The following is a 24,610-nucleotide window of genomic DNA, read 5'->3' on the forward strand; positions in this document are numbered from 1 at the left end:
AGGGGGTGTACGCTGTATATACTGTGTGTAGGGGGTGTATGCTGTATATACTGTGTGTAGGGGGTGTATGCTGTATATACTGTGTGTAGGGGGTGTACGCTGTATATACTGTGTGTAGGGGGAGGTGTACGCTGTATATACTGTGTGTAGGGGGGTGTATGCTGTATATACTGTGTGTAGGGGGTGTATGCTGTATATACTGTGTGTAGGGGGTGTACGCTGTATATACTGTGTGTAGGGGGGTGTATGCTGTATATACTGTGTGTAGGGGGGTGTATGCTGTATATACTGTGTGTAGGGGGGTGTATGCTGTATATACTGTGTGTAGGGGGGGTGTATGCTGTATATACTGTGTGTAGGGGGGTGTATGCTGTATATACTGTGTGTACAGGAGGGTACGCTGTATATACTGTGTGTAGGGGGTGTATGCTGTATATACTGTGTGTAGGGGGGTGTATGCTGTATATACTGTGTGTAGGGGGGTGTATGCTGTATATACTGTGTGTAGGGGGTGTACGCTGTATATACTGTGTGTAGGGGGTGTACGCTGTATATACTGTGTGTAGGGGGTGTACGCTGTATATACTGTGTGTAGGGGGTGTACGCTGTATATACTGTGTGTAGGGGGTGTACGCTGTATATACTGTGTGTAGGGAGTGTACGCTGTATATACTGTGTGTAGGGGGTGTACGCTGTATATAATGTGTGTAGGGGGAGTGTATGCTGTATATACTGTGTGTAGGGGGTGTATGCTGTATATAATGTGTGTAGGGGGGGTGTATGCTGTATATACTGTGTGTGTAGGGGGGTGTATGCTGTATATACTGTGTGTGTAGGGGTGTATGCTGTATATACCGTGTGTAGGGGGGTATGCTGTATATACTGTGTGTAGGGGGTGTACGCTGTATATACTGTGTGTAGGGGGGTATGCTGTATATACTGTGTGTAGGGGGTGTACGCTGTATATACTGTGTGTAGGGGGTGTATGCTGTATATACTGTGTGTAGGGGGTGTACGCTGTATATACTGTGTGTAGGGGGAGGTGTACGCTGTATATACTGTGTGTAGGGGGGTATGCTGTATATACTGTGTGTAGGGGGTGTACGCTGTATATACTGTGTGTAGGGGGTGTACGCTGTATATACTGTGTGTAGGGGGTGTACGCTGTATATACTGTGTGTAGGGGGAGGTGTACGCTGTATATACTGTGTGTAGGGGGGTGTATGCTGTATATACTGTGTGTAGGGGGGTGTATGCTGTATATACTGTGTGTAGGGGGTGTATGCTGTATATACTGTGTGTAGGGGGTGTACGCTGTATATACTGTGTGTAGGGGGGTGTATGCTGTATATACTGTGTGTAGGGGGGTGTATGCTGTATATACTGTGTGTAGGGGGGTGTATGCTGTATATACTGTGTGTAGGGGGGGTGTATGCTGTATATACTGTGTGTAGGGGGGGTGTATGCTGTATATACTGTGTGTAGGGGGGTGTATGCTGTATATACTGTGTGTAGGGGGTGTACACTGTATATACTGTGTGTAGGGGGTGTACGCTGTATATACTGTGTGTAGGGGGTGTACGCTGTATATACTGTGTGTAGGGGGTGTACGCTGTATATACTGTGTGTAGGGGGGGGTGTATGCTGTATATACTGTGTGTAGGGGGTGTATGCTGTATATACTGTGTGTAGGGGGTGTATGCTGTATATACTGTGTGTAGGGGGGGTGTATGCTGTATATACTGTGTGTAGGGGGAGGTGTATGCTGTATATACTGTGTGTAGGGGGTGTACGCTGTATATACTGTGTGTAGGGGGTGTATGCTGTATATACTGTGTGTAGGGGGTGTACGCTGTATATACTGTGTGTAGGGAGTGTACGCTGTATATACTGTGTGTAGGGGGGGTGTATGCTGTATATACTGTGTGTAGGGGGTGTACGCTGTATATACTGTGTGTAGGGGGTGTATGCTGTATATACTGTGTGTAGGGGGTGTACGCTGTATATACTGTGTGTAGGGAGTGTACGCTGTATATACTGTGTGTAGGGGGGGGTGAAGTTACCGGATGTGAAGTGAAGGAAGCAGGGCGGAGACTGAACAGGAAAACAGAATCCGAGGAGGAGACGCGGCTCAGGATCCAGCGGCAAAATAACCGGAGCCTCCGTGTGTGTACAGGGAGCCTGTGCCGTATATACCGCGTCCTGTGTACACTGAGCCTGTGCTGTATATACCGCGTCCTGTGTACACTGAGCCTGTGCCGTATATACCGCGTCCTGTGTCCTGAGCTGAGAATGTAACATCCGCACCGGAGGCTGCGATACAACGGTGAGATCCGGAGAGCAGCAGTGTATCCAATCCTGGAGGCAGGAGAGGTGTAGATACAGTGTATCCAGCGCTGTGTACCGCAAGCCTGAATCATCTGTGTGTACTACCCCTGATATCACCCCCTGTCTGATTATTACCCCCCTGATATCACTCCCTGTCTGATTATTACCCCCCTGTCTTATTATTACCCCCCTGATGTCACTCCCTGTCTGATTATTACCCCCTGATATCACTCCCTGTCTGATTATTACCCCCCTGTCTTATTATTACCCCCCTGATATCACACCCTGTCTTATTATTACCTCCCTGATATCACCCCCTGTCTTATTATTACCCCCCTGATATCACCCCCTGTCTTATTATTACCTCCCTGATATCACCCCCTGTCTTATTATTACCTCCCTGATATCACCCCCTGTCTTATTATTACCTCCCTGATATCACCCCCTGTCTGATTATTACCCCCTGATATCACTCCCTGTCTGATTATTACCCCCCTGTCTTATTATTACCCCCCTGATATCACACCCTGTCTTATTATTACCTCCCTGATATCACCCCCTGTCTTATTATTACCCCCCTGATATCACCCCCTGTCTTATTATTACCTCCCTGATATCACCCCCTGTCTTATTATTACCTCCCTGATATCACCCCCTGTCTTATTATTACCCCCCTGATATCACCCCCTGTCTTATTATTACCTCCCTGATATCACCCCCTGTCTTATTATTACCTCCCTGATATCACCCCCTGTCTTATTATTACCTCCCTGATATCACCCCCTGTCTTATTATTACCCCCCCTGATATCACCCCCTGTCTTATTATTCCCCCCTGATATCACACCCTGTCTTATTATTACCCCCCTGATATCACACCCTGTCTTATTACCCCCCTGATATCACTCCCTGTCTTATTATTACCCCCCTGATATCACACCCTGTCTTATTATTACCTCCCTGATATCACCCCCTGTCTTATTATTACCCCCCTGATATCACCCCCTGTCTTATTATTACCTCCCTGATATCACCCCCTGTCTTATTATTACCCCCCCTGATATCACCCCCTGTCTTATTATTCCCCCCTGATATCACACCCTGTCTTATTATTACCCCCCTGATATCACCCCCTGTCTTATTATTCCCCCCTGATATCACCCCCTGTCTTATTATTCCCCCCTGATATCACCCCCTGTCTTATTATTACCCCCTGATATCACACCCTGTCTTATTATTACCCCCCTGATATCACACCCTGTCTTATTATTACCCCCCTGATATCACCCCCTGTCTTATTATTCCCCCCTGATATCACCCCCTGTCTTATTATTCCCCCCTGATATCACCCCCTGTCTTATTATTACCCCCTGATATCACACCCTGTCTTATTATTACCCCCCTGATATCACACCCTGTCTTATTATTACCCCCCTGATATCACACCCTGTCTTATTATTACCCCCCTGATATCACCCCCTGTCTTATTATTCCCCCCTGATATCACCCCCTGTCTTATTATTCCCCCCTGATATCACCCCCTGTCTTATTATTACCCCCCTGATATCACACCCTGTCTTATTATTACCCCCCTGATATCACACCCTGTCTTATTATTACCCCCATGATATCGCACCCCGTCTTATTATTACCCTCTTTGTATCATACACTTGTATGGGGGGTTAGTGTTAGGGACTTTGCTCAGTCCTCGGCTTCTGCCTGGATTATGTATATTGCACACATCAACGCTGGTTCCAGCTCAGACACCTCCGATCCGGGGGATTGATAAGTCTGCGGTCACACGGGGTCGCTGCAGATTTATCAATTTAGACCGGACAACCCCTTTAGACTCTTCACGTGTCACTCCTCTGGTCTTAAATCCCATCTTGTTCCCCCTTATTCATATTAGATTCCTCCTGTTATTCCCTCCTTGAATCAGATCTCCTCTCCCCTCCCCCATCTTCTGTATCTTCCTTTGTTAACCTTCCTTATATTGGATCCTCTGCTGTTACCCCTCCTCCTTATTACATCCCCTCCGTGTATCAGATCTCCTTTTGCTTCCTCCACCTGGTATTAGCTCCTTTCTTTATACCACCTCTGTCGCGTCGCCCCCCCCCCCTCCCCGTCCTCTGTCGCGTCTGGTTCCCCCCTCCCCGTCCTCTGTCGCGTCTGGTTCCCCCCCCCCCGTCCTCTGTCGCGTCGGGTCCCCCGCCCCCCGTCCTCTGTCGCGTCGGGTCCCCCGCCCCCCGTCCTCTGTCGCGTCGGGTCCCCCGCCCCCCGTCCTCTGTCGCGTCGGGTCCCCCGTCCTCTGTCGCGTCGGGTCCCCCGCCCCCCGTCCTCTGTCGCGTCGGGTCCCCGCCCCCCCCCGTCCTCTGTCGCGTCGGGTCCCCGCCCCCCCATCCTCTGTCGCGTCGGGTCCCCGCCCCCCCCGTCCTCTGTCGCGTCGGGTCCCCGCCCCCCCCCGTCCTCTGTCGCGTCAGGTCCCCGCCCCCCCCGTCCTCTGTCGCGTCGGGTCCCCGCCCCCCCGTCCTCTGTCGCGTCGGGTCCCCGCCCCCCCGTCCTCTGTCGCGTCGGGTCCCCGCCCCCCCGTCCTCTGTCGCGTCGGGTCCCCGCCCCCCCGTCCTCTGTCGCGTCGGGTCCCCGCCCCCCCGTCCTCTGTCGCGTCGGGTCCCCACCCCCCTGTCCTCTGTCGCGTCGGGTCCCCCACCACCAGTCCTCTGTCGCGTCGGGTCCCCGCCCCCCCCCCGTCCTCTGTCGCGTCGGGTCCCCGCCCCCCCATCCTCTGTCGCGTCGGGTCCCCGCCCCCCCGTCCTCTGTCGCGTCGGGTCCCCGCCCCCCCCCGTCCTCTGTCGCGTCGGGTCCCCGCCCCCCCGTCCTCTGTCGCGTCGGGTCCCCGCCCCCCCGTCCTCTGTCGCGTCGGGTCCCCGCCCCCCCGTCCTCTGTCGCGTCGGGTCCCCGCCCCCCCGTCCTCTGTCGCGTCGGGTCCCCACCCCCCCATCCTCTGTCGCGTCGGGTCCCCCACCACCAGTCCTCTGTCGCGCTGGTTCTGTTCCTTTTATCGTCTTTTCTATTACAGGAAGACGATGGAGAAGTGGCCGCCGCAGCGTCGACTCCTCGGATCCTTCCTGTTACTACTCTGCTGGGCCAGAGTCTCCGAGAGCACGATCTACGCAGTTAGAGAGGTATACACTGGGTGTGTGTGTGTGTATATATATATGATCCTGGGGAGGAGACCCCTCTACCGTGCACATCACCAGCCCCTGAGTGCTCATACCCAGATGCCTGGGGGCGGCCGGTACGTTATACTGTTATTACAGCTCCAGGCACAATGGCCGGCGTACAGTGACATGTAAAAGTTTGTGCACCCCTGGTCAAAATTCCTGTTATTGTGAACAGTTAAACAAGTTAAAGATGAAATGATCTAAAAGCCTAAAATTACAGATGACACATCTCCTTTGTATTTTAGGCAAAATAATTTATATATACTGCTCCAAAAAAATACTAAAATCCCAGATCCTAGATATCACTGGGTGAAATATTCCTGTTGCAAATCTTTATTCATTACATAGTGGAGCGTTGAGAACAATAAAACATATAAATGATCAATGTAAATCAGAATGAATATCCCATGGAGGCCTGGATTTAACCTGATCAAAATCAAAGTGTAAAATCAAATTCCAGGCTGATCCAACTTCAGTGGAAATGCCCGAAGACAAGGAAATGCTGCCCAGTAATGTGTGTGGCCTCCACGTGCCTGTATGACCTCCCTACAACGCCTGGGCATGCTCCTGATGAGGCTGAGTATTGTGTGTGGCCTCCACGTGCCTGTATGACCTCCCTACAACACCTGGGCATGCTCCTGATGAGGCTGAGTATTGTGTGTGGCCTCCACGTGCCTGTATGACCTCCCTACAACGCCTGGGCATGCTCCTGATGAGGCTGAGTATTGTGTGTGGCCTCCACGTGCCTGTATGACCTCCCTACAACGCCTGGGCATGCTCCTGATGAGGCTGAGTATTGTGTGTGGCCTCCACGTGCCTGTATGACCTCCCTACAACGCCTGGGCATGCTCCTGATGAGGCCGAGTATTGTGTGTGGCCTCCACGTGCCTGTATGACCTCCCTACAACGCCTGGGCATGCTCCTGATGAGGCTGAGTATTGTGTGTGGCCTCCACGTGCCTGTATGACCTCCCTACAACGCCTGGGCATGCTCCTGATGAGGCTGAGTATTGTGTGTGGCCTCCACGTGTCTGTATGACCTCCCTACAACACCTGGGCATGCTCCTGATGAGGCTGAGTATTGTGTGTGGCCTCCACGTGCCTGTATGACCTCCCTACAACGCCTGGGCATGCTCCTGATGAGGCTGAGTATTGTGTGTGGCCTCCACATGCCTGTATGACCTCCCTACAACGCCTGGGTATGCTCCTGATGAGGCTGAGTATTGTGTGTGACCTCCACGTGCCTGTATGACCTCCCTACAACGCCTGGGCATGCTCCTGATGAGGCTGAGTATTGTGTGTGGCCTCCACGTGCCTGTATGACCTCCCTACAACGCCTGGGCATGCTCCTGATGAGGCTGAGTATTGTGTGTGGCCTCCACGTGCCTGTATGACCTCCCTACAACGCCTGGGCATGCTCCTGATGAGGCTCAGTATTGTGTGTGGCCTCCACGTGCCTGTATGACCTCCCTACAACGCCTGGGTATGCTCCTGATGAGGCTGAGTATTGTGTGTGACCTCCACGTGCCTGTATGACCTCCCTACACCGCCTGGGCATGCTCCTGATGAGGCTGAGTATTGTGTGTGGCCTCCACGTGCCTGTATGACCTCCCTACAACGCCTGGGCATGCTCCTGATGAGGCTGAGTATTGTGTGTGGCCTCCACGTGCCTGTATGACCTCCCTACAACGCCTGGGCATGCTCCTGATGAGGCTGAGTATTGTGTGTGACCTCCACGTGCCTGTATGACCTCCCTACAACGCCTGGGCATGCTCCTGATGAGGCTGAGTATTGTGTGTGGCCTCCACGTGCCTGTATGACCTCCCTACAACGCCTGGGCATGCTCCTGATGAGGCTGAGTATTGTGTGTGACCTCCACGTGCCTGTATGACCTCCCTACAACGCCTGGGCATGCTCCTGATGAGGCTGAGTATTGTGTGTGGCCTCCACGTGTCTGTATGACCTCCCTACAACACCTGGGCATGCTCCTGATGAGGCTGAGTATTGTGTGTGGCCTCCACGTGCCTGTATGACCTCCCTACAACGCCTGGGCATGCTCCTGATGAGGCTGAGTATTGTGTGTGGCCTCCTCGTGCCTGTATGACCTCCCTACAATGCCTGGGCATGCTCCTGATGAGGCTGAGTATTGTGTGTGGCCTCCTCGTGCCTGTATGACCTCCCTACAATGCCTGGGCATGCTCCTGATGAGGCTGAGTATTGTGTGTGGCCTCCACGTGCCTGTATGACCTCCCTACAACGCCTGTGCTTGCTCCTGATGAGGCCGAGTATTGTGTGTGGCCTCCACGTGCCTGTATGACCTCCCTACAACGCCTGGGCATGCTCCTGATGAGGCTGAGTATTGTGTGTGGCCTCCACGTGCCTGTATGACCTCCCTACAACGCCTGGGCATGCTCCTGATGAGGCTGAGTATTGTGTGTGGCCTCCACGTGCCTGTATGACCTCCCTACAACGCCTGGGCGTGCTCCTGATGAGGCTGAGTATTGTGTGTGGCCTCCACGTGCCTGTATGACCTCCCTACAACGCCTGGGCATGCTCCTGATGAGGCTGAGTATTGTGTGTGGCCTCCACGTGCCTGTTTGACCTCCCTACAACGCCTGGGCATGCTCCTGATGAGGCTGAGTATTGTGTGTGGCCTGTATGACCTCCCTACAACGCCTGGGCAAGCTCCTGATGAGGCTGAGTATTGTGTGTGGCCTCCACGTGCCTGTATGACCTCCCTACAACGCCTGGGCATGCTCCTGATGAGGCTGAGTATTGTGTGTGGCCTCCACGTGCCTGTATGACCTCCCTACAACGCCTGGGCATGCTCCTGATGAGGCTGAGTATTGTGTGTGGCCTCCACGTGCCTGTATGACCTCCCTACAATGCCTGGGCAAGCTCCTGATGAGGCTGAGTATTGTGTGTGGCCTCCACGTGCCTGTATGACCTCCCTACAACGCCTGGGCATGCTCCTGATGAGGCTGAGTATTGTGTGTGGCCTCCACGTGCCTGTATGACCTCCCTACAACGCCTGGGCATGCTCCTGATGAGGCTGAGTATTGTGTGTGGCCTCCACGTGCCTGTATGACCTCCCTACAACGCCTGGGCGTGCTCCTGATGAGGCTGAGTATTGTGTGTGGCCTCCACGTGCCTGTATGACCTCCCTACAACGCCTGGGCATGCTCCTGATGAGGCTGAGTATTGTGTGTGGCCTCCACGTGCCTGTATGACCTCCCTACAACGCCTGGGCATGCTCCTGATGAGGCTGAGTATTGTGTGTGACCTCCACGTGCCTGTATGACCTCCCTACAACGCCTGGGCATGCTCCTGATGAGGCTGAGTATTGTGTGTGGCCTCCACGTGCCTGTATGACCTCCCTACAACGCCTGGGCATGCTCCTGATGAGGCTGAGTATTGTGTGTGACCTCCACGTGCCTGTATGACCTCCCTACAACGCCTGGGCATGCTCCTGATGAGGCTGAGTATTGTGTGTGGCCTCCACGTGTCTGTATGACCTCCCTACAACACCTGGGCATGCTCCTGATGAGGCTGAGTATTGTGTGTGGCCTCCACGTGCCTGTATGACCTCCCTACAACGCCTGGGCATGCTCCTGATGAGGCTGAGTATTGTGTGTGGCCTCCTCGTGCCTGTATGACCTCCCTACAATGCCTGGGCATGCTCCTGATGAGGCTGAGTATTGTGTGTGGCCTCCTCGTGCCTGTATGACCTCCCTACAATGCCTGGGCATGCTCCTGATGAGGCTGAGTATTGTGTGTGGCCTCCACGTGCCTGTATGACCTCCCTACAACGCCTGTGCTTGCTCCTGATGAGGCCGAGTATTGTGTGTGGCCTCCACGTGCCTGTATGACCTCCCTACAACGCCTGGGCATGCTCCTGATGAGGCTGAGTATTGTGTGTGGCCTCCACGTGCCTGTATGACCTCCCTACAACGCCTGGGCATGCTCCTGATGAGGCTGAGTATTGTGTGTGGCCTCCACGTGCCTGTATGACCTCCCTACAACGCCTGGGCGTGCTCCTGATGAGGCTGAGTATTGTGTGTGGCCTCCACGTGCCTGTATGACCTCCCTACAACGCCTGGGCATGCTCCTGATGAGGCTGAGTATTGTGTGTGGCCTCCACGTGCCTGTTTGACCTCCCTACAACGCCTGGGCATGCTCCTGATGAGGCTGAGTATTGTGTGTGGCCTGTATGACCTCCCTACAACGCCTGGGCAAGCTCCTGATGAGGCTGAGTATTGTGTGTGGCCTCCACGTGCCTGTATGACCTCCCTACAACGCCTGGGCATGCTCCTGATGAGGCTGAGTATTGTGTGTGGCCTCCACGTGCCTGTATGACCTCCCTACAACGCCTGGGCATGCTCCTGATGAGGCTGAGTATTGTGTGTGGCCTCCACGTGCCTGTATGACCTCCCTACAATGCCTGGGCAAGCTCCTGATGAGGCTGAGTATTGTGTGTGGCCTCCACGTGCCTGTATGACCTCCCTACAACGCCTGGGCATGCTCCTGATGAGGCTGAGTATTGTGTGTGGCCTCCACGTGCCTGTATGACCTCCCTACAACGCCTGGGCATGCTCCTGATGAGGCTGAGTATTGTGTGTGGCCTCCACGTGCCTGTATGACCTCCCTACAACGCCTGGGCGTGCTCCTGATGAGGCTGAGTATTGTGTGTGGCCTCCACGTGCCTGTATGACCTCCCTACAACGCCTGGGCATGCTCCTGATGAGGCTGAGTATTGTGTGTGGCCTCCACGTGCCTGTATGACCTCCCTACAACGCCTGGGCATGCTCCTGATGAGGCTGAGTATTGTGTGTGGCCTCCACGTGCCTGTATGACCTCCCTACAACGCCTGGGCATGCTCCTGATGAGGCTGAGTATTGTGTGTGGCCTCCACGTGCCTGTATGACCTCCCTACAACGCCTGGGCATGCTCCTGATGAGGCTGAGTATTGTGTGTGGCCTCCACGTGCCTGTTTGACCTCCCTACAACGCCTGGGCATGCTCCTGATGAGGCTGAGTATTGTGTGTGGCCTCCACGTGCCTGTATGACCTCCCTACAACGCCTGGGCATGCTCCTGATGAGGCTGAGTATTGTGTGTGGCCTCCACGTGCCTGTATGACCTCCCTACAACGCCTGGGCATGCTCCTGATGAGGCTGAGTATTGTGTGTGGCCTGTATGACCTCCCTACAACGCCTGGGCAAGCTCCTGATGAGGCTGAGTATTGTGTGTGGCCTCCACGTGCCTGTATGACCTCCCTACAACGCCTGGGCATGCTCCTGATGAGGCTGAGTATTGTGTGTGGCCTCCACGTGCCTGTATGACCTCCCTACAACGCCTGGGCATGCTCCTGATGAGGCTGAGTATTGTGTGTGGCCTCCACGTGCCTGTATGACCTCCCTACAATGCCTGGGCAAGCTCCTGATGAGGCTGAGTATTGTGTGTGGCCTCCACGTGCCTGTATGACCTCCCTACAGCGCCTGGGCATGCTCCTGATGAGGTTGAGTATTGTGTGTGGCCTCCACGTGCCTGTATGACCTCCCTACAACGCCTGGGCATGCTCCTGATGAGGTTGCAGATGGTCTCCTGTGGGATCTCCTCCCAGACCTGGACTAAAGCATCCGCCAACTCCTGGACAGTCTGTGGTGCAACGTGACGTTGGTGGATGGAGCGAGACATGATGTCCCAGATGTGCTCAATCGGATTCAGGTCTGGGGAACGGGCGGCCAGTCCATAGCTTCAATGCCTTCATCTTGCAGGAACTGCTGACACACTCCAGCCACATCAGGTCTGGCATTGTCCTGCATTAGGAGGAACCCAGGGCCAACCGCACCAGCATATGGTCTCACAAGGGGTCTGAGGGTCTCATCTCGGTACCTAATGGCAGTCAGGCTACCTCTGGCGAGCACATGGAGGGCTGTGCGGCCCTCCAAAGAAATGCCACCCCACACCATTACTGACCCACTGCCAAACCGGTCATGCTGAAGGATGTCGCAGGCAGCAGATCGCTCTCCATGGCGTCTCCAGACTCTGTCACGTCTGTCACATGTGCTCAGTGTGAACCTGCTTTCATCTGTGAAGAGCACAGGGCGCCAGTGGCCACTTTGCCAATCCTGGTGTTCTGTGGCAAATGCCAAGCGTCCTGCACGGTGTTGGGCTGTGAGCACAACACCCACTTGTGAACGTCGGGCCTCATACCACCCTCATGGAGTCTCTTTCTGACAGTCTGAGCAGACACATGGAGGTTAGTGGCCTGCTGGAGGTCATTGTGCAGGGGTCTGACACTGCTCCTGTTCCTTCTTGCAGAGGATGCTGCTGGGTTGTTGCCCCTCCACGTCTCCTGGTATCTTCTGCATGCTATGGACACTGTGCTGACAGTCACAGCTGCCCTTCTTGTCACAGCTCTCATTGATGTGCTATCCTGGATGAGCCACACTACCTGATCAACTTCTGTGGGTTGTAGACACTGCTTCGTACCCCTGTACCTCTAGGGGTGAGAGCAATGGCAAAATGCAAAAGTGGCCAAAACAGCCCAAAAGGATGAGAATGGAGAAATGGTCTGTGGTCACCACCTGGAGAACGGCTCCTGTATAGGGGGCGTCTGCTAATCGCAGATCATTTCTGCCGGTTGTCTGTTCCATTTGCACAACAGCAGATGTCTGATTCACAGGGAGTGTCGCTTCATAACTGGACAGGTGGATTTCACGGGAGTGTGATTGCCGTGGAGCTACATTGTGATGTTCATGCGTTTCCTTTATTATTTTGAGCAGTATATTTTCATCTTTTACATTTTAAAAATTACAAAAACTAAAATGGGTCGATGCAAAAGTTTGGGCACCCTTGGAGTTTTGTGTGCTCAGATAACTTTGACCAAGGTTTCAGACCTTAATTAGCCTGTTCGGGTTATGGCTTGTTCATTGTCATCATTATGAAAGGCCGGTGATGGGGATTCCCAGCTTTATAAAAACCTCTTCTATCCTTGTGCCAAAACCAGCAGCCGTGGGGTCTTCTAAGCAGCCGCCGAGCTCTGACAATGGTGGAGGCCACAAAGCAGGAGAAGCTAGAAGGAGAGAGCAAAGGGTTATCAAGTTGCCCTTTCCTCAGTTTGAAATGTAAATGAGAAAAGACAGTTACCAGGAACACTGGAGGTCAAGATAAAGGCTGGAAGAACAAGCAACATTTCAGTGAGAGCTGCTCGTAGGATTGCTAGAGAGGCAAATCAGAACCCCTGCTTGACTGCAAAAGACCTTCAGAAAGATTTATCAGATTCTGGAGTTGTGGTACATTGTTCTCCTGTCCAGAGAATCCAGAGACACCTGCACAAATATGGCCTTCATGGAAGAGTCCTCAGAAGAAAACCTCTTAGAGATCATTTCATCCTTAACTTGCTTAACTGTTAACAATAACAGTAATTTTGACAAGGGGTGCCCAAACTTTTACATGTCACTGTACATGGTTGTTTCTGTGCGATGGTACATTATAGTGTTATTACTACTCTGGGCACAATGGCTGGTGTACATGGGGAGGGGGGGGCTGGTACATTATAATGTTATTACTGCTCTGGGCACAATGGCTGGTGTACATGGGGAGGGGGGGGCTGGTACATTAAAGTGTTATTACTCCTCTGGGCACAATGGCTGGTGTACATGGGGGGGGGCCTGGTACATTATAGTGTTATTACTGCTCTGGGCACAATGGCTGGTGTACATGGGGGGGGGGGCCTGGTACATTATAGTGTTATTACTGCTCTGGGCACAATGGCTGGTGTACATGGGGGGGCTGGTACATTATAGTGTTATTAGTGCTCTGGGCACAATGGCTGGTGTACATGGGTGGGGCTGGTACATTATAGTGTTATTACTGCTCTGGGCACAATGGCTAGTGTACATGGGGGGGGCTGGTACATTATAGTGTTATTACTCCTCTGGGCACAATGGCTGGTGTACATGGGGGGAGGCTGGTACATTATAGCGTTATTACTGCTCTGGGCACAATGGCTGGTGTACATGGGGGAGCTGGTACGTTATAGTGTTATTACTGCTCTGGGCACAATGGCTGGTGTACATGGGGGGGGAGGGCTGGTACATTATAGTGTTATTACTGCTCTGGGCACAATGGCTGGTGTACATGGGGGGGGGGCTGGTACATTATAGTGTTATTACTGCTCTGGGCACATTGGCTGGTGTACATGGGGGGGGGCCTGGTACATTATAGTGTTATTACTCCTCTGGGCACAATGGCTGGTGTGCATGGGGGGGCTGGTACATTATAGTGTTATTACTGCTCTGGGCACAATGGCTGGTGTACATGGGGGAGGGGCTGGTACATTATAGTGTTATTACTGCTCTGGGCACAATGGCTGGTGTACATGGGGGGGGCTGGTACATTATAGTGTTATTACTGCTCTGGGCACAATGGCTGGTGTACATGGGGGGGGCCTGGTACATTATAGTGTTATTACGGCCGTGTCTTTTCGCAGTACTCAGATAAGAACAGGACGGAGCTGGAGGAGTTCCCGGACCTTCCTGCACAGTTCGGGTTTCCGCTGTCCCTGGATGGACTGAGGGTGAGCGGGGTATGGGGGGGACGCAGAGGGCAGGAGGACCGGGGCCCCTCTGAGAGCTGTAATTGCGGGCATCGCCCAGACACCACTATAATCCCAGCACTATGAATATAAGTGCATTTCTCTATGTAACAGGGTTATATCATCCATGCCGTCCCCGAGAACGCCTGCGCCCTGATCGCCCCCCCGCCTCTGAGGGACAACAACACCCTATTCATCGCCCTGATACGGAGGTTCGAATGCAACTTTGATGTTAAGGTAATTAAAAAAAAAAGTTGACCCCGCCCCCTGCAGGGTGATGCAGATAGAGGGGAGCTGTGACCCCGCCCCCTGCAGGGTGATGCAGATAGAGGGGAGCTGTGACCCCGCCCCCTGCAGGGTGATGCAGATAGAGGGGAGCTGTGACCCCGCCCCCTGCAGGGTGATGCAGATAGAGGGGAGCTGTGACCCCGCCCCTTGCAGGGTGATGCAGATAGAGGGGAGCTGTGACCCCGCCCCCTGCAGAGTGATGCAGATAGAGGGGAGCTGTGACCCCTTGTATTTTCTCGCCCAGGTCCTGCACGCTCAGCAGTCGGGTTATGATGCTGCTATAGTGTATAATGTCGATTCGGACGCCTTGTTGAACATGGCCTGGAATGACGGTGAGTGACGCTTCTTACCTCTACCTCCTGCAAGTCTCTGCTGCCAATGTGCTCCTCCCGGCGCTGCTCCTCGGGCCCCCTCCTCCGGGCGCTGCTTCTCGGGCGCTGCTCCTCGGGCCCCCTCCTCCGGGCGCTGCTTCTCGGGCGCTGCTCCTCGGGCCCCCTCCTCCGGGCGCTGCTTCTCGGGCCCCCTCCTCCGGGCGCTGCTTCTCGGGCCCCCTCCTCCGGGCGCTGCTTCTCGGGCCCCCTCCTCCGGGCGCTGCTTCTCGGGCCCCCTCCTCCGGGCGCTGCTTCTCGGGCCCCCTCCTCCGGGCGCTGCTTCTCGGGCCCCCTCCTCCGGGCGCTGCTTCTCGGGCCCCCTCCTCCGGGCGCTGCTTCTCGGGCACTGCTCCTCGGGCCCCCTCCTCCGGGCGCTGCTCCTCGGGCCCCCTCCTCCGGGCGCTGCTCCTCGGGCCCCCTCCTCCGGGCGCTGCTCCTCGGGCCCCCTCCTCCGGGCGCTGCTCCTCGGGCCCCCTCCTCCGGGCGCTGCTCCTCGGGCCCCCTCCTCCGGGCGCTGCTCCTCGGGCCCCCTCCTCCGGGCGCTGCTCCTCGGGCCCCCTCCTCCGGGCGCTGCTCCTCGGGCCCCTTCCTCCGGGCGCTGCTCCTCGGGCCCCTTCCTCCGGGCGCTGCTCCTCGGGCCCCTTCCTCCGGGCGCTGCTCCTCGGGCCCCTTCCTCCGGGCGCTGCTCCTCGGGCCCCTTCCTCCGGGCGCTGCTCCTCGGGCCCCTTCCTCCGGGCGCTGCTCCTCGGGCCCCTTCCTCCGGGCGCTGCTCCTCGGGCCCCTTCCTCCGGGCGCTGCTCCTCGGGCCCCCTCCTCCGGGCGCTGCTCCTCGGGCCCCCTCCTCCGGGCGCTGCTCCTCGGGCCCCTCATGACGCCACTTCTGTCTTCCTTCCCGCAGAGCACATTCGCGATCAGATCACCATTCCTGCTGTGTTTACGGGAGCGACGGCCGGGAAGAACCTGTCAGAGAAGTTCACCTATTACAACTAGTAAGTCTTGTCCCAGGAATGTGGAGCCCCTGGGGGTGGTGGTGGGGTCCTCATCTGGGCCTGTTAATCGCCCCTCTCCCCACAGCGCTCACGTCTTCCTGCTCCCGGATTATCCCTTCAATCTTGGTTATTACTTCATCCCGTTCATCGTCGTCATCGTGATCATCATCCTGGTGATGTGCACCGTCATGGTGAGTGCTGGGAGCACGACTGGGACTTGTGGTTCTGGCGCAGGCTCTTATTTGTGATTGGCTCTTATTTGTTGCTCCGCCCCTTCTCTTGCAGATTGTGCGCTGCGTGCAGCATCGGAGAAAGCTGAGGAAGAACCGACTGACGAAGGATCAGCTGAAGAAAATCCCCGTCCACAAGTTCAAGAAGGGTTAGTGCTGACGGGGCGCCGTTGTTATATACTTGGGGGAGGGGGGGCGCCGTTATTATATACTGGGGGCAGGGGGCGCCGTCGGTTATATACTGGGGGGGAGGGGGCACCGTCGATTCTATACTGGGGGGGAGGGGGGCGCCGTCGTTATATACTTGGGGGGAGGGGGGGTGCCGTCGTTATATACTGGGGGGAGGGGGGCGCCGTCGTTATATACTGGGGGGAGGGGGGCGCCGTCGTTATATACTGGGGGGAGGGGGGGGCGCCGTCGATTCTATACTGGGGGGGAGGGGGCGCCGTCGTTATATACTGGGGGGGAGGGGGCGCCGTCGTTATATACTGGGGGGAGGGGGGCGCCGTCGTTATATACTGGGGGGAGGGGGGCGCCGTCGATTCTATACTGGGGGGGAGGGGGCGCCGTCGTTATATACTGGGGGGAGGGGGGCGCCGTCGTTATATACTGGGGGGAGGGGGGGCGCCGTCGATTCTATACTTGGGGGGAGGGGGGGCGCCGTCGTTATATACTGGGGGGAGGGGGGCGCCGTCGTTATATATACTGGGGGAAGGGGGGGCGCCGTCGTTATATATACTGGGGGAAGGGGGGGGCGCCGTCGTTATATATACTGGGGGAAGGGGGGGGCGCCGTCGTTATATATACTGGGGGAAGGGGGGGCGCCGTCGTTATATATACTGGGGGAAGGGGGGGGCGCCGTCGTTATATATACTGGGGGAAGGGGGGGCGCCGTCGTTATATATACTGGGGGGAGGGGGGCGCCGTCGTTATATATACTGGGGGGAGGGGGGGCGCCGTCGTTATATATACTGGGGGGAGGGGGGGCGCCGTCGTTATATATACTGGGGGGAGGGGGGGCGCCGTCGTTATATATACTGGGGGGAGGGGGGGCGCCGTCGTTATATACTGGGGGGAGGGGGCGCCGCCGTCACCTGATTTGTCCGCCCCGCTATAGTCTGGGTGTGGGGCGGTGGCGGCAGTGCGCGTTCTGTGTCCTTATCTGTTCTGATCGCTGCTCTTTGCACTGTGACCGCCAAGTTTATTACTGAGCCTTGTTTGTGGGCGCAGTTACCAGTGCTGACCACCAGGTGGCGCCCCAAGCAGATCCTGGAGTGTGACTCGTGGTCATGTGACCTGGGTGATGCCATTATCACGTACACAGCTTTTATAACACAATTCTGCATTTATGTTCCAGGGGACGAGTACGACGTGTGCGCCATCTGTCTGGAGGAGTACGAGGAGGGCGACAAGCTGCGGGTCCTGCCCTGCTCTCATGGTGAGCGATAAACCACCGCGCTGCATCCTGGGAGTTGTAGTGCTTGTACCGGCACCTCCTCTGCTGCATCCTGGGAGTTGTAGTGCTTGTACCGGCACCTCCTCTGCTGCATCCTGGGAGTTGTAGTGCTTGTACCGGCACCTCCTCTGCTGCATCCTGGGAGTTGTAGTGCTTGTACCGGCACCTCCTCTGCTGCATCCTGGGAGTTGTAGTGCTTGTACCGGCACCTCCTCTGCTGCATCCTGGGAGTTGTAGTGCTTGTACCGGCACCTCCTCTGCTGCATCCTGGGAGTTGTAGTGCTTTCTGCAGCCCTTGTTGCTGACTACATCTCCCAGGATGCAGTGCAGCGGGTTGTGGGGGTGCCGGTTGCGGGGGGCTCACTCTCCCTCTTGTTGCAGCCTATCACTGCCCCTGTATCGACCCCTGGCTGACGAAGACCAAGCGGAGCTGCCCCATCTGTAAGTGCCGCGTCCTGCGCTCAGAAGATGACTCTGACTCTGATGATGGTGGACGACGGGAGGCGGCGGACGGCGAGCGCGGCGGAGGCGAGGAGAGCGACAACGAGCGGACGCCGCTCCTCAGACCTTCTCCTACTTTTGGGAGCATGGAGGAATCCCCTCCTCCGATGACGCAGGGGGCGACCACCACCTCCGCTGCCGTCGTCGTGTGAGGCCCCTCCCCAGTGCTCCCCCCCCCCCCCCCCCCATAATCCACTGCTCTCTGACTGATGTGTGACCCCGCCCCCAATAATCTCCTGAATGATGATGATGATGATGATGGTTGTTCCTCTCGTTCTTCTTACAATGTGATTTCCCATGAGCCTTTGCTGTCCGCCATCTTATGGAATAATGAAGAGACATGGTTGTTATTCCTGAGGATGCTGGGGGTGGTAGTGCTCCCCTCCCCCACACTGTGTGTTACACTCCTGGATTTAATCTTTATCTAATTTTCCTGTACAGGTTTTATATAAATGAGATTTCCTAACGAGCCCAGTGTCGTGTGACCGCGCTACAGTATGGCCGCCACGTCGTGTGACCGCGCTACACTATGGCCGCCACGTCGTGTGACCGCGCTACACTATGGCCGCCACGTCGTGTGACCGCGCTACACTATGGCCGCCACGTCGCGTGACCGCGCTACACTATGGCCGCCACGTCGCGTGACCGCGCTACACTATGGCCGCCACGTCGCGTGACCGCGCTACACTATGGCCGCCACGTCGCGTGACCGCGCTACACTATGGCCACCACTGGCCTGCAGTTCCTATGTATGACAATATGGCGGCTCAGTGGTGACCTGTGTTCTTGAGTAACACTGAGTTCGGAGCCAGGACTGAGTCACTGCCATGATGTACAGGCCGGAGCCGCCCCGGATAACGCTGGTTACAGCACACCGCAATCACCAATGATGGTAATTCTAATAATTATCCTGCTCTAGTCACAGCCGGAGCTGCAGCCAGCTCTGCAGCCCGCCTCACCGTGCATGTTGCCCCCTGCTCGGCTTTACCTCAGTGGTTGTTTCCTGTCAGCCATGCTTCCATGGTGACGGCTGCAGGGAGCCGCCTGCGGCGTCTGACTCCTGTGTATACTCCACCCTGTACACATCACACCTCGTCCACAAACCTGAAACTTAAAGGGATGATCCAGAATTTTCTTTTTTCCCCTCCCGGCCTTAAGGGTAACGGGGATGGATGCCACACACCCACCGGGTCTTTTTGGTGTCAGCGGATAGAGGTCACGGACTGCTCCTGCCCACAATGCGGCTGATGGACACCAGGCACCTTGTCAGCAGAGAAGCCCAAGGGCCGGGCGATCAGGGGGCAGGGGCGATCAGGGGGCGGGGCCTGGAGTAAATAGACCGGATCACCCACTATATACAGGGGCGGTCGGCCCAGAATGACTTCACCAGTCCCACTTCTCCCCTGCTGTGGAGACACAAGTGCACCTTCCCTCTACTACAGCATGACAGGAAGTGTTATGAGGGCCAAAAAGTTTAGTGCAGGGGATGAGCATCTTATCAACTGAGGGGTCCAAGAGAGCCAGTCACCAAGATTCTCATGTTGCAAAGGATATAATTGGGGTCGAGATGAGACTGGCTCAGTCTGCTGCCTCTGGAGATCCCAGCAACCAATAGTCAGCACCCAAATGAGTTACTTGGTATGATGGGTGTGTACTTCTCCCCCTGTATGGTAGGTGTGGCCAGACTGCACTGGGGCATGTACTTCTTCCCCTGTATGATGCTGACCAATCATAAGCAGGTAATGCAAAGACCACACCCCCATAGCTCAGCAGGTTCCTGGTGTGAGCTGTATTCTGCATCTCTCAGCACTGTTAGTGCATGTGCACAGGTTGCATTTGTCATGTTTATTCAGGTGGATTTTTTAGTACTTGATACTCCAGGCTTCTCGTTAGCTTTGGTGTTGTGCACATGGTGAGTATTTTTGACTTGCAGAGAATAATCTGCAGCATCAATTTTGTGTTTTTCACTCATTGAATGCACTGAAATAACGCAGGCAAAAAAACAGTGTTTGAGGCTGTTTTCCTGCCAACAGATAGTGTGCACAGACCCAAAGTGAGCCACAGAGAATGCAGGGACAGCCTCACACCAGAGCTCACCCTGCAGCGCACACGACGACGACCCGACACGGGCCCAGCTCACCCTGCAACACACACACACGGGCCCAGCTCACCCTGCAGCGCACACACACACCCGACACGGGCCCAGCTCACCCTGCAGCGCACACACACACACACACACACACACACACACAGCTCACCCTGCAGCGCACACGGCGACCCGACACGGGCCCAGCTCACCCTGCAGCGCACACAGCGACCCGACACGGGCCCAGCTCACCCTGCAGCGCACACGGCGACCCGACACGGGCCCAGCTCACACGACGACCCGACACAGGCCCAGCTCACCCTGCAGCGCACACGACGACCCAGCTCACCCTGCAGCGCACACGACGACCCGACACGGGCCCAGCTCACCCAGCAGTGCACACATGACAGCCCACACCACACATGGCATATTGTTTTTTTATTCTTAAATCAGATATAAATTTTGTTTTTTTCTTCAAAAAAAAAAAAAAAACATTGTGATGACAGGGAAAGCAAAAAAAAGTGATAAAAAAGGGGAGAAGGGGCAGACAAGAAATTGGGTTGGTCCGATGTTGGCAGCTGGATCAGTAGTAATGGAGGGCAGGCTTTACATATTTCGATCTTGCAGATACTTCGCGACGGCGTGTACTTTAGCATTCAGAACTCCCCCATGGGTGCCTTCTTTTCCCATCAAGAGTATAAGAGCTGCAGGAAACAGAAGAGCAGGTTACACATCAGAGACAAGGACAGCACATTGCAGGACAGTGCCGCAGGACAAAGACAAGCAGGTCACACAGGAGGACCGCAACAAGCAGGACAGACAAGCAGGTCACACAGGAGGACAGCGCCGCAGGACAAAGACAAGCAGGTCACACAGGAGGACCGCGACAAGCAGGACAGACAAGCAGGTCACACAGGAGGACAGCGCCGCAGGACAAAGACAAGCAGGTCACACAGGAGGACCGCGACAAGCAGGACAAAGACAAGCAGGTCACACAGGAGGACCGCGACAAGCAGGACAGACAGGCAGGTCACACAGGAGGACCGTGACAAGCAGGACAGACAAGCAGGTCAAACAGGAGGACAGCACCGCAGGACAAAGACAAGCAGGTCACACAGGAGGACAGCGCCGCAGGACAAAGACAAGCAGGTCACACAGGAGGACCGTGACAAGCAGGTCAAACAGGAGGACAGCACTGCAGGACAAAGACAAGCAGGTCACACAGGAGGACCGTGACAAGCAGGACAGACAAGCAGGTCAAACAGGAGGACAGCACCGCAGGACAAAGACAAGCAGGTCACACAGGAGGACCGTGACAAGCAGGTCAAACAGGAGGACAGCACCGCAGGACAAAGACAAGCAGGTCACACAGGAGGACCGTGACAAGCAGGACAGACAAGCAGGTCAAACAGGAGGACAGCACCGCAGGACAAAGACAAGCAGGTCACACAGGAGGACCGCGCCGCAGGACAAAGACAAGCAGGTCACACAGGAGGACCGCGACAAGCAGGTCAAACAGGAGGACAGCACCGCAGGACAAAGACAAGCAGGTCAAACAGGAGGACAGCGCTGCAGGACAGACAAGCAGGTCACACAGGAGGACAGCGCCGCAGGACAATCAGGATGTGACTCCCACAGCTACACAGGACGACCCCTACCTGTACATGATTTGGCAACGGCTATGTTGTATGTTGGCCCCTCTGTCGCCTTTGTCCTTACATCCAATGTGAAGGAGTCGGTGAAGTTGTCCCTGAGCAGGCTGCACTTCATACCTGCGATCGTCAGACCATTGGTGAAGAAAGAAGAGTGATCCTCGCTTACCAAAGCTTGAACCTCTGCTGCCTGCAAAGAGAAGACAGTGTTACACAAGTCACTGCTGCAGCTCTGGATGGGACTAGAGCACCAGGACCACAGGTGGGCCCTTACACCAGATATTCCACATGTCCCATGATGCAGTGCAGCAGGAAGTTACTGAGACTGGTTATATTGCAGCCTCATACATGTGGCCACATCCTTCCTGTGCAGACGGATCAGTGGAAGCTCTTCTACAAGAGCTGCTGCAACTGATCCTGTAATGGTTACAATAAAGGGGTCTTACTATACCTGAACCAAGTGTGTAACCAGGGGGGTCCCTAGGCAGAATCAAGACACCCACCTGAGAGCCCAGGGCAGAGACAGCTTCAGCTCAGGACCTGTCCCATCAGGTCTCAGGAATGCAAAGTATGTGCCCCCCACCCCCTCAGATCTGCAAGATGCAGCAGAGCAAGATCCTCCAGAGATAAGGGACGAGAGCAGGCAGGGGCAGAGATAAGGGCCGAGAGCAGGCAGGGGCGGCACCATCACATCTGTCCAGTATCAGAGCGAGTCAGCGCAGCGCACACTGACTCACTGCAGCCACATGCCAGGACCAGCGTGGCACAGACCACCCAGGAGACTGCAGAGCATGTGGGGCCACCTGGCACCATGAAGAGGCTTCCAGGTGCCTACAGCTGCACCACAAGGTCTGAAGCCCACAGCTCACTGTTATCAGCCAGGCTGCAGGATCACTGCTCCCTGCACAGGTTGATGAGCCCCCAAATACCAGCATTTGTTTGCCTTCTAGGTGAGGTTACACCGTGCGGTGGGGAGGCGAGGACTTCCTGTAAGGCGAGCTGCCCGCACTTCCCCTTTACATCTTCCCATTACTGCACTCTTATCCTTTTATAGGCAAAGAAGTCATAGACAGCCACACGACGGAGGAGGAGGACTTCCAACCGCACCACCGAGGACGACGCACAGGTGGCACCCAGGAGGAGGACCTCAAGGCTGCACCACCGACTACTACACAGGTGGCACAGCATAGGACCTGCAGCCGCACCACCAAGGAGGACAGGTGGCACAGCATAGGACCTGCAGCCGCACCACCAAGGAGGACAGGTGGCACAGCATAGGACCTGCAGCCGCACCACCAAGGAGGACAGGTGGCACAGCATAGGACCTGCAGCCGCACCACCAAGGAGGACAGGTGGCACAGCATAGGACCTGCAGCCGCACCACCAAGGAGGACAGGTGGCACAGCATAGGACCTGCAGCCGCACCACCAAGGAGGACAGGTGGCACAGCATAGGACCTGCAGCCGCACCACCACCATGGAGGATAAAGTGAACCGCCAGCCACACCACCACCAAGGATGATGCACAGGTGGCACCATGTAGGAAGCCTGGCCATGCCACCACTGAGGAGGCACTGGAGGATTTGGACCCCTGGCCACACCATGGAGGATAAAGTGAACCCCCAGCCACACTGAGGAGCAGTTGAAGAAAAACCCTCAGCTGCACCACTGAAGAGGACCCCCAACCACATTACCACTGAAGAGGAGGAGGAGAACCCCCAAGGAAACAAAACAGCACCAAGAAGGACCCCCAGCTGCAGTCGTACCACCACAGGGGTCCAGGCACAAGCTACTGCAGGTGGCATCTCCTGTTGGAGTGTACCAGGCCCATCACTACACCCTCCTGGCAGTGGGAACAGCCCATGACACTGCCCCTCACCACCCAGGGGCGCTCCAGGCTGCCCACTGCTACAAGGGAGGAAGCCACATGTGACAGTACTGGGGGCTTCACTACAGGACGACAACCCCCCCCCCCCCCCCCAGATAACAGTACAACCACCAACAGCTCAATGCAGAACTACCCCAGGAAAGAGGAAGTGCAGCAGCTGAGGCAGCACCGAGCACTGCAGGGCATTAATAAGTGGGTGTGATTCCCCCCCCCGTCACCACAGCACTGTCAGCTCTGCTGCATGTAGAGACCCCCGGGTGACTACAAGCCCCCCGATTCAGGGGGGCCAGACCACCACAGTACAGGAGGCCAGAGACCCCCAGTGATCCCAGGCCTCCCACATTACAGGAGGAAACCCCAATTATAAGTTTCAGACCCCCAAATACAGGAGTACAGAGCCCCCCGGGGGTCTCCGCCCGCCGCCCCGGGCCCGCACATTGGGTGAGCAGGGGCCACACCCGCAGTGTAACAGTCAGGCCGCGTCCCGCACGCCCGTCCCCGGTCCCCCGCCCCCGGTCCCCCGCACGCCCGTGTCCCCAGCCCCGGGGCCGCGCCCGTCACTCACCGTGATCTTGCACAGCTCTCCCCCGCACTCTGCGGCCCACACTGAGAAGGGCTTGTACCCGCAGATGACGGCGTCCCGCATGTCGGGGCCCATTATATTCGTGATGTAATCCTGCCAGGACATCGCGGGCGACTCTCGGGTGGTCTCGGGTGTTAGCGGGTGAAGCTGCCTCGTGCGGCTGTGGCTGATGCGCGCGCAGGGTCCTATCCCGCCAGCCCCGCCCCTTTATATATGGCGCGATGCCGGTCGTCAATGACGTCACCGTAGAGGGCGGTGACTACTCAGGCGCAGACATGAGAAGGAGGCGTGGCTGCGGCCAGAGGCCACATGCGCGGGCTGCGGGGCAGGGCGCGGCCAGATCACTACTGCGCAGACGCTAGGTTGGGATGACGTACAACGGATGTCTCCCGCAGTTACTGCGCATGCACAGAAGGGAGG

The 24,610-nt window shown here is 56.1% G+C and overlaps 2 protein-coding genes across 2 annotated transcripts; one reads left to right on the forward strand and one right to left on the reverse strand.

Moving 5' to 3' along the window:
- The first annotated feature begins 2,061 nt into the window (after positions 1 to 2,061).
- Positions 2,062 to 18,451, forward strand: RNF167 (ring finger protein 167). The gene is made up of 10 exons (XM_073651061.1): positions 2,062 to 2,326; positions 5,404 to 5,509; positions 14,043 to 14,129; positions 14,262 to 14,384; positions 14,680 to 14,767; positions 15,705 to 15,795; positions 15,881 to 15,986; positions 16,081 to 16,174; positions 17,383 to 17,463; positions 17,863 to 18,451. Exons 2-10 carry the CDS (start codon positions 5,411 to 5,413, stop codon positions 18,132 to 18,134), a joined length of 1,041 nt encoding a protein of 346 aa, XP_073507162.1. The 5' UTR covers positions 2,062 to 2,326; positions 5,404 to 5,410; the 3' UTR covers positions 18,135 to 18,451.
- Positions 18,452 to 20,491: 2,040 nt separating this feature from the next.
- PFN1 (profilin 1) lies at positions 20,492 to 24,408 on the reverse strand. Its single transcript, XM_073654554.1, has 3 exons — positions 24,173 to 24,408; positions 21,727 to 21,910; positions 20,492 to 20,772 (listed from the first exon to the last, which is right to left on the reverse strand). The coding sequence occupies exons 1-3, from the start codon at positions 24,293 to 24,295 to the stop codon at positions 20,675 to 20,677; spliced, it is 405 nt and encodes a 134-aa protein (XP_073510655.1). The 5' UTR covers positions 24,296 to 24,408; the 3' UTR covers positions 20,492 to 20,674.
- Between the last annotated feature and the right edge of the window lie 202 nt (positions 24,409 to 24,610).

This window comes from Phyllobates terribilis, unplaced genomic scaffold (assembly GCF_046119375.1).
Source record: "Phyllobates terribilis strain yellow unplaced genomic scaffold, ASM4611937v1 Scaffold_11__3_contigs__length_659146591, whole genome shotgun sequence".
Lineage (NCBI taxonomy): Eukaryota > Metazoa > Chordata > Amphibia > Anura > Dendrobatidae > Phyllobates > Phyllobates terribilis.